This window comes from Phoca vitulina, unplaced genomic scaffold (assembly GCF_004348235.1).
Source record: "Phoca vitulina isolate PV1807 unplaced genomic scaffold, GSC_HSeal_1.0 scaffold21, whole genome shotgun sequence".
Classification (NCBI taxonomy): Eukaryota; Metazoa; Chordata; class Mammalia; order Carnivora; family Phocidae; genus Phoca; species Phoca vitulina.
The window spans coordinates 29702973-29713408 of NW_022589724.1; the positions used below are offsets into that span (position 1 = coordinate 29702973).

Consider the following 10436-nt stretch of genomic DNA (forward strand, 5'->3'; position numbering starts at 1 on the left):
AGGGAGCGCCACGTGTACAAGAGAAAGCCCAGTGTCGGCCTTACGACCGGAGACAGCTCAGGAATATCATTTTCCAGTCACTCCGTGGTACTTCCCTCTACCAACTAATCCACGTAACAGTGGTGTTGAAACCCAACTTCCCGTCCTTTGGCTGAGGGTGAGTTCTTCACCAGAAGCAGGAGGAAATATTTTGTAGGTAACCCAGTATCTCCTGATTCCTTTGATTTCTTTATTCCATTTAGGAAAGTGGGTTCTGAACTTTCAAACGGCTCCTTCCTGCTAATCCCCACTCCCTTCTTGACTTGGCGGCTTCTTCGATCTACTTCTCCGGAGCACACAAACTGACATTTCGAATGTTTAGTAAGGACCGCTCTTTCACAAACTGGTCTCTCCTGCCCGGCCTGGCCTCTCACTTTGGCCTACGCTTCACACCAGCGTGGCCTCACACAGTTACTGAGAACCCACAGTACACACAGTCAGGTAGCAGGTCCTGAACGGCTGCATAAAACTAGAAAGGTCCTTGCTTTAAGATGTTCATGATTAAGATGAAAGAAAGAAACACACACACACACACACACACACACACACACACACACACACCCTTAACTGCTCCTAATAGCAGAAATGTCGGCAGGGAGGAAAATGGATCGGGGGAGGGATTTTCCCAGTAACTAGCAGCACTGGGAGTTTCCGACTGGTTCCGCCACAGTTCCCAACTTCTCACACAGACGTTCAGTCTCCTGAGCTCATTAAAAGATCTTGGGATGAGAAATCAAAATGGCAAAAGGTATGGTATAAAGAGGAGGGAAAATCCCCCTGCCACAATTAACAACACGATTCCTCTTTACCGAAAGAAGCCGGTTCTCCATCTGCCTTGTCCTGACGTGGCCCCCGTTCCTCATTAACACTACGGAGGCTCCTGGAGAGCATGCAGAGGGCCTGGCAAGCAACAGGCTGCTTAAAAGGACACAGAGTGACAGCATCTCCCCAACCTAGCCATGATCTACTGCAGCGGGTCTCCTGTGCCTACAGCTCTTGGGCACCAGAAGCTTCAGGCTGAAGCAAATGAACATGGCAGAGCTAGCAGGAATTTGGAGAGGGTGAATGAAGAGCTCCTCATCACCAGGGACCATGTGCTCGAAGCCAGGCTTAGAGATGGCCGGAAGTGAGTCCCTCCACCCCCTGGCCCTTCCCTAGTAATCTTCATCACACAGTGAAGAAGAGGTGAGGCTGGGCTGGCAGGCCAGCATACTGGAAGGTTCCTCAACAAGCAAACAAACACACACCAAGAACCTATAGTGAAATCAGAGAGTGAGAGTCAGCTTTCTGTGCAGCACTCGGGACTGGCAGGGGGCAGAGGGGTGGGGGTGCTGTTCTCTGCCAAGTCAGGGGTGCTCTTTGTCTGGATGACCTCACTTTGTCTGTAGGTATCAGCCAGACGAAACAAGAAAAGTCGTCATAGGCTTCTGACCCCATTGAGAATTATCTTTAAAAAAGAATGACCTTTACTTCCATGTAAACCTACTAAAAAGACCAAAACCAAAACCAACCAAAACACTGAACTTCAAATCCCTGGAGTCCTCTTTGAGACCCAGAGCTGACCCATGTCTGTAAAAAACACCAGGAGACTTAAAAATATTCCACCAGGGACAAACCCAACATCTTAAAGGTCAAAGATAAAACATTTTGTTCCTGTCTTAAACCCCCACACAAAGGTTCCTACTGTTCCTGTTTCGATATGGACAACCTGTAACATTCACCCCTCAGGTACATCATGTGTATGAAAAAGACGACTTACTCCCACTAGCAAGCATAACTTTAGCCTCTCTCAGTCTTCAGAAAAAGGCAGGCAGATAGTGGTGGTTTTCAACGCTGCGTTTCTTGAGTCCCAACTATCCACCTGTTCGGTCCACAAATACTGAGTGTGTATGCACACCTGCTCCGTGCCAGACACTGACAGGGGACTGCAGACAAGACACAGTCCATCTCTAGGGGCTCATGATCTTGGGGGGAGGACACCTAAGACCAGGTGTGATGAGTGCCATAAAGAAGTGCGGGGTGCAGTGGGAGTGCCTAATGGGAAAAAACTGGGGTTCCCGGAGTTAACTTTCCTGAAAAACTGAAATTGAAGCGGAGGCCTAAGGAGGGGCTAGTCCAAGTCAGGGCGGGCTTCCCAGGCAGAGGGAATGCACATACGAGGCCCCCAAGGCCAGAAAAAGGAGGGATGCTGCATTCAGGGAGCAGGAAGAGGAGCCTGTCTGGCTGAGGGCAGGGAACAAGGGGGGAAAGTGGAGATCAAGGAGACAGGAAGGGGTCAGGATCCAGCAAGTATTACTGGACATGATTACGATTGTTGACAAATTTCTTTGTCAAATAGATCATCTGGACTCATCTTCACTGTAGACCCGGCCTTTACAGGTGGTTGAGCGCAAACACAAGCGTCTGATTTGCGGATGGGCTTCACAAAGGGGAGGGCCCCTGGTCAGACTTGGTCTTCCTCAGGAGGCAGGCGTGCCAGTAGTGACCATTCCCAGATCTGCACGACCGAGTCACAGAGCCACGGTTTGCCACACTCGTGTGAGAACTGGCACCCTGTGATAAATGGGTGACTGGACAGCCACCTCGTGCAGAAGAAACAAAGCCGTACTCACTCATAAACCCTGTGTCTGGGAAGAGGACAATGCCTTTTACCTTGAAAACTGACTGCAGAGCAGGGGTTCCTTAAAATGTAACTGCATGGGCGCCTGGGTGGCTCAGTTGGTTAAGCGTCTGCCTTTGGCTCAGGTCATGATCCCAGAGTCCTGGGATCGAGTCCTGCATCGGGCTCCCCCTGCTTTGCAGGGAGCCTGCTTCCCCCCTCTGCCTCTGCTGTCACTCCCCCTGCTTGTGCTCTCTCTCTCTCTCTCTGTCAAATAAACAAACAAAATCTTAAAAAAAAAAAAAAAAGTAACTGCATGAAAAAGTGAGGCCTAGACAACAGCCAACAGTCTGTTCATCCAGCACTCGCCCACTGGATGACCCGGTTTCAGTGCAACTTCAGGACTGCGTGGACAGGGATTTCTCAGATACCCAGGCGGGGATTAAGTTATACCATCCAAGATGGCACAAGGAGGGAAGATACTTTAATCTTGGGAGCTGGCGACAACCATGGTGAAGTGAAACCCCAGAGAAGGGGGCACCGAAGGTGTGAGTTTTCAATCTCAAAAGAGCACGTGAGAGGCGATCCAAGAGGCCAGCTCTGTGGTGCAGGCGGCGGCCACACGAGCCCACCAGGACTGAGGCTGAGTGACCTGGCCCCAAAAACTGCAGGGCAAATAATACAAATAACAGTTTTAGACAACAGCAAAGAAAATCTGTCCAAGCACATCTATTTTCCTTTTAAAAAAGGCGAGCAGAGGCAAGGAGAGTGGTTCTGTTGCGAAGAGACTTTCTCAGCTCTAATTACTCCCGATAGCTGTAATTTACACGTTTTTGGTGGATAGAAATCGCCCAGATTCACACATTTTCAGACCAACAGCTGCCACTATTAGTGAGCAAATCGGCATGACTTCTGCGTGGTGGCACAGTCAGGTGACACACCAGAAGTGCAAGGCGACCCGCCACACCCAGAAGCCCCTGCTAGCCCGGATCCCTGTGGGGCTGGCCGCGAGGCAACCTGGCAAGAGGAAAGGCAGGGGGTCCTGGCCTCCCCGTGGAGTGCAGAGGGGTACATACCGTACAAAGAAGGACGCCTGTCTTGGAATGTGAGAATTCTTGAAACACTGCTGTTCTTTCCTACAAAAACAAGGAAAAACACTGCCTTACGACTCCGAGGTCAGTCCCAGCAAGTAGGCTTAGATTCTCATAACTCCCCTGGTTCCTACTGCTAGATCTACTTCTAGGCACTGAGAGGCTTTACCAAGAAAGAGGAAGAAGTAGATCCTTCCCATCTTCCCGTCAGACCTGTCCTTCCGGGACTAGACTTCTCCGACTGTAACAAAGTCGTGGAGCGCTGGGGGCAGCACATCTCAGTGAGACAGGGCTGGGGGCGGGGGGGGCGGTACACCCTTCAGGAACAGCCGATACCAGGAGCAGGCAAGGCCCAAGGCCACAAGTTACTGTTACTCCCGGTTCTCAACTCAGAAGTTATTCTAAACACGTTTTTCTACAGGTGGTCCAGAGGCATGAAGAACAACCACCTTTCCTGCAGAACAATTTTTTAAAAATGAATTTTAAAGAAAACTTAAAAATTATAAAATCATATATTTCAACTGGAGAAAGTTATATATTTTAAGTCAGAGGAAGAAAACCAAATCGTCCCACCACTCAAAGCAAACAAAGCCCATCGCAGGCAACCCCTTCTGGGCACGTGACCCAAGACGTGGCTTCTTAAGGAATGGCAGTACTCTACTTCTACTACTAACATGCTCGTGTACCAACAGGATACGAAGGTCCTTTCATGCCAACAAATCTGCGTTCAGCTCAGTCAATGCTCCGTGATGGGCACCTGTGGTTGTCTCCGATTGTTTGCTATTACACCCAATGCTGGAATCAACACCGTCACAGATAATCTGTTGTACACGTGTTTCATCACTCCCTTGGGGTAAAACCCTAAAGGCAGTCTTGCTGTACCACAGGGTGTGTCCGCTCGAAAGGCCTGCCAAGGGCACGCTCACCGTGGCCCGAGTCACCACACAGTGAGCAGCTCAGACTTGGCCATGTCTGTCTGTCAGCAACAGAAAAAGGAATACAACCAAACCACTAAAAATGTGGGAAAAAGGAAAAAGTGACGTCTCTCCTTCTGCTTGGGCACAGCCATCAGGCCACTGGGGTGTACCTCATTCTGGTCCTTCACGTGCCTCTCCTTGGTCACGTGACTGGAAGCCCCAGGCACACCTCACTGGGCGTGGTGGGTAATGATAACCAGCACGCACGGCCTATGTCTGTGGGCCTGAACTTCGCCTCATCCGCACGAAACCCCATGAGCAGTACTATCACCACCCCCATTTCCAGATGGAGGAACTGAGGCACAGAAAGGTGAAGTCACTTCTTGCCCAAGGGACGTGCACACAGCAGAGGATCGGACTGGCACCTGTACCCAGGGAGCTGCGTTCCAGAGCCGGTGGCCAGGCCCCGAGGAGGACAGCTGCACTTGCCCAGAGTGCTTCACCGTCTTTAGAAGGGTCATGTTTAATGGATACACTGTAGAGTGAAAATTAGAAAAAAAAATCAGGAAAGTTCATAAAAGCCCGTGAGATGTCCTGTGGACTGGACGAAACGTATTCAGATTTGGGGTAAGGAAAAAACTGCCAAACCCGAGCATTCCTCACAGCGATCAGGCAGCAACTTCTTCAAATGGCAACTGCTCCCTAACACTCACAAACGTGGTCAGGGCCACATCAACCACCAGGGAGACCATGCTAAGGTCACGTGGAGCAGCGGCCAGGCAGACGGGACAGGGCTGGTTTTAGCTTAGCGTGGGACGAGAACGCCAGTAGAACAGTATCCAGAGGTACTGCCTCCCATCTTCTACCCATCTCATGAGAAGGCCACGAAGGCTAAATACTTAACAAACAGAACAACATAAGTGGCAGACCGACCATTCGGGAAAGAGCGAGAACAACAGTAGCAACAGCACCTTCATCCACATAGCACGCACGAACCAGGTCCTACGCGGAGCACGTACTCTGCGTTCACTCAGTGCCTCACCACAGCGACCTGTGAAGTACGTACTAGTATCCCCTCCCTTTGAGAGACGGGCTAACTGGGGCACGGGAAGGTGACACGCTCTCCTGAGGTCACACAGCCGGTAAAGGCAGAGGCAGGACCAGAGCATACAGCCGTGAGCGCCCTGCTGGACCACTGCCCTTCAAACGTGAGGCAAACGGTTTGAAATAATTTCACTACAAAGCTTTTACATGGCCTCTTCAAATTCCTAGATCCTCCCGGGCCCATGTCCAGCTCCCTCGTCACCCTCCTGCCCGCCCTGCAGAAGGCCTCGGGTGAAAAAGACCGAGAGGATGAGGAACAAACACTGTAAATGGCATTAAATTATGAAATCTACAAACTCAACTGAATCAGGGACCTTGAAGTTGAAAACCAAGCACAAAGGCTGGACTACTCAGGAAATTCTATCCAATCTTGTGGTAAATAAGAAGCTATGTCCTTGAGTGACCTTGAGCAAGCTCCCTTTTCTGAGGCTCCACATTCTTAATTATTAAAACGACAAAAGCAGGCACAAGAAGGGGGCTGGACTTGATGACTTTAATGTCTCCTTCAGCTTTAAAGATGTTGTGTATTTCAAGTCTTGCTCCGATTCCTGGTCGTCTCTCCCTAACCGTCTTGCGCACATGGTCACCTCCTTCTAGGGCAACATGGCTCCCCCTTGCAGGGCCCGCTTGTCCTCCTTCCACGCCAGCGCGCTCCCCTCAGTCTGCTCTCTGCCGACCCCCTCAACGGAATGAGGGCCATGCGGCTCAGAATCTAAAATCAGGGAGACGCTCTTCTCTTCTTCCAGAACAACAGTATAACTCAGAACCGAGAGAGAGCTGAGGCCCTGAAGCCCCTCTCCCAACCAAGGTGTTAAGAGTGAAAGCGCTGTATCTTGTTGACAATGACAGCAGTCGCGCTCAGCAGTACCATATGGGATCCACAATTTAGCTCCATTAATGCTCTTAATTTGAAGACATCAAGCCCTAATTACACACTGGGTACTAAAAAGGCAAAACCCTTCCCTGGTGCCAGCTACTTAGTGGTACTCTGTTGCCTTAACAGCTGGTTGAGGCAGACTCGGGCCAAGACGGGCCTGTGAGCTCTCTCAGGTGGAAGAGGGCAGCTCCCAGAGCAAGAGCGCACGGAAACAATAGACGCCCTTGCCCACGCCACCGACGCAGCCGTGGGGTCTGCTTCCAGTGCCGGCAGGTCGCCCGCCTGCAGCGCGTCCCCACCCAGCCCAGTGGGGTCCGAGAGGGAAGGCCGCGCTGACCCCGGAGGACTCGCGCCTGCCTCCACTCCCGGGGACGGCGCGGTGCTCACCTCCTGCTCCATGTTGCCGTGCAGCCGCAGGAATTTTAATGGCGTGGAGGCAGATGGCAGCTGCCCTGACGCCGGGGCCCCGGAGCGGCTCTGCAGGGTCTGTAGGAAGAGGTGGTAGTGGAACTCCACCAGCTCACAACTCGAGAAAAAGACGATCATCTTCTGGTCTTTTTCAAACTACATCAGTACAAAGGGGGAAAGAACCACCACGTTTTTAAGATCAGGTGACACTAAAATGAGTATTTCTCTAAAATACACAGTCCTGCCAGCCCCATCTGGAAACGGGGACAGACAGCTTTGAATGATTTTACAAAAATAACCTTGAAACAACATGCTACAAAGAGGAGATGAGAGGAAAATGGTAGAGCTGTAACTTTGACCGGGTTTCCCAAACCTGAGACAGACAAACACGCCGTAGGCTGGGGCCGTGCGCTACTCTTCCCTGCACACATGCAGCGCTCGCCGCGCGCAGCAGACGTGAGGTTCACCCTCCAGCCCCGCACCCACTACTCTCCCACATACCACGGAAAGTTAGCACGCGATCTCGTAAACACAGAAATACTGGGATTCTTTCAAAACCACAAGCCCGGGCCCCTCTGTCTGCCCACATTCAGATGTTTCTGCTACCTGTGATGCTCCTGGTTCTCAGGCCCAGAAGAGGATTAGGGCAGATTTCATGTCGAACGTGGCAGCTATCCCTGACCTCTGGTTCTTCACCACAACCCTGAAACCGCTGACTGGTAAGGTCTGCGTTCGCGAACACGGTTTAGTTGGAAAACTTTTGTGCGTGTGTGCAAGTGAGGGTGCCTCAGTTCGCTGCTATCAACACCTGACACAAAGAAAACGGGACCTTCTTCCCTCGACTGAGCCGGGCCTCGTGTGCGGGCCCACCTTGCACTGCTGTAGGATGAAGGCCGCCAGGGAGACGAGCCTCAGTTTGCTGGGAACCAGTGTCACATGCTGATCAAGACTCTCCGGAATCGCAAAGCTGTCCGGCTCACCACCAGCTGGGAGAGGGGAGGCCTCAGGAACTGCTCTGCCCTTTGGGTCCGACTCGCCACAGTGTCCATCCAGGACAGAAATCCTGAGCGGATTGAGCAAGCTGATATCAGCTAGCCGTGTCACACCTTGGAGCGAAAGTGAAAGAGGCAAAACAGGTGAGGGGCGCACACCGTGAGGCTAGTCTCATACGCGCACCCCCCACGCCACACGTCCAGGCTGATGAAGAGACTCCCTATGGGCAACACCAGGGCCGCAAGGGCCTGCCCTGTGCTCAATCTGGTGGAGGAGGCCCACTGATTCCACACCAGCATTTCTCAACTCTGACCTGGGCAAGACCACTGAAAGGGACACTAACAGCTGTCTCCCCCACCCCGCCCCGCAAGGGTTCTACAGTTCTATCTACTGATAAAAGGGTGTCACAGAATTCTGTCATAGGGTTTTATAGGTTTACAGGCCTTCTCAGAACCTTTATTGTGTTGACACACACCAGGAATTTCTAAGAGCAGGAGGAAACGTGTGGCATTCCCCAAACTTCTGAGCACAGAATCATGGATTATCTCTCAAAATTAATGTTACTTAGGATACATTTTAAGAACTGGTTATGTGCATACTGTCAAAGGGCCAGTAAAACGTGTAAACCAGATCTGAGAACATGCGAGCTGGGTTGTGTTGAGAGAGTGACTCTGCCAAGCCTCAGTGCCCCGTCTATGAAAGAGAGCTCAGAATGTCCATCTCATGAAGATGGAAAGACAGAAATGAACTTAGGTCTCTGTTTAAGGGTCAATGCTCTTTAAGAGAAAGGTAGGCTGATAACACCCACAAAAAAACCTCATGAAACCTCTGGATGGACGGGAGTCAGCCTCTTCTCTTCCTCTCACCCTGCCACGAGCACCGGAAGCACTCTCCTAACTGAGGTGGCTCTGGATCTGCCCTGCCCTCCCTCCCACACCCTGGGGAGCATGGGAGAGCCTGATGTGACTAGAAGAGGGAGGCAAGACAGGAGTCTGAAAAGGCAGTGCTTTAGGGACACCTGCCTCCTCAGCTTCTGCCCCCAGCGCTGAGAACCACTGCGGACAAATGACACCCATTACATCTACGTCTTCCCTCCTGGTTAAGAACAAAGAGCACTCCTTTTCAACTCACCTTCTGTGAGTGTCGCCGACAGCAAGACGTTCTGTCGTTTCTGGCACTCAGCATTTATAGCGTTGAGTATCACTGTGATATCCTTTTCAAAACCCAAATCCAAGATTCTGTGGTTTCAAGAGAGGGAATTTTACTCCACATGCAAAGTAAAGACTGCAATGACCCAGCAGAAGCAGCTCTTTTCTGCTACTTTTCATGCTTCTGGGTGAGGCTCACCTGTCTGCTTCATCCAAAATGAGCCACCGTATCCGACGAAAATGAATGTTCTTTGTGGATTTTATATGGTCCACCAGTCGCCCAGGAGTTGAGATAAGGATATTTATTCCTTTGCGGAGTCTGTTTAAAATTATGTATCATAAAAGAAAATAAATCAAATGGGCCTATATCAATAGAAAACACCAGAAATAGGCACAGGAGACAGATTCATGTCTAGTACCAACATGCACAGCGTGAAGCCATGACAAACACGATGACAAATGGATACAAAGATGTATGTGAGTTTCCATTTTCCTCCAAAGTTTCTTTCATATAGAATGTAATTATTAAGATCCAAAATTATATTAAATTCATAAAATCTTAAAATTTGAAAGGAATCTTTACTATATAATCCAATGCCCTTTATCTGATCCATTGGTCCTTTCTTTCTAGAACATTCCAGATAGATGGTCATCTAGCCTGTTCTTGAAGGTTTCTGTGCCAGGGAACCTCCAACCTAAATGAGTTATCCCACACAAATGTGATCTAATGGCTAGAATGTTTTCTTATACCGAATCTTTTTTGTAACCTCCATACAATGCGGGCCTAGCTTTGTCCTGTAGACTAGGGAGAATAAATCTCAGTTCTTACTCCCAAATATCCTTTATCCCGTATTTCCATAGCAATTAAAGCTTCCAATTTTTAGCTGAGTATATTTTCCAGTCTCTTTTAAAGTTAAGTATGGTCGTGTGCCTATGTTCAAGCATGGGATAGAAGGACAAAGGGAATATGCAAAAACCACAAGTATCTCTGGAGGGAGGACATATGATGATCTTTGTTCCTCCTGGCAGGGAACAAGATGTAATGGCTGGAGCTCCAACAACTCCCTAAGAATATGGAGTACCCTTAAAAATGGAAGCCTCACTTAGTGGTACAAAAAGATAGAAGGGACTTAGATCCTGATACCAGAGAACCATGCCAGCCTGGGATGGGCTACCGTCAGGCTTCTTAAATGTGAAAGAAAAAGAAAACTGCCAAAAAAAAAAAAAAAAAAAAAAAAGGGGCCTGGGGGGCTCAGTCGT

The 10436-nt window shown here is 50.0% G+C and overlaps 1 protein-coding gene across 1 annotated transcript in view; it reads right to left on the minus strand.

The window, feature by feature from the left end:
- The window catches only part of DDX31 (DEAD-box helicase 31), a 70072-nt gene that overhangs the window by 42317 nt on the left and 17319 nt on the right, over positions 1-10436 (minus strand). Inside the window, 5 exon segments of the mRNA XM_032418223.1 lie at positions 3715-3774; positions 7015-7191; positions 7906-8141; positions 9160-9266; positions 9376-9495. Coding sequence (XP_032274114.1) covers positions 3715-3774; positions 7015-7191; positions 7906-8141; positions 9160-9266; positions 9376-9495 — 700 coding nt within the window.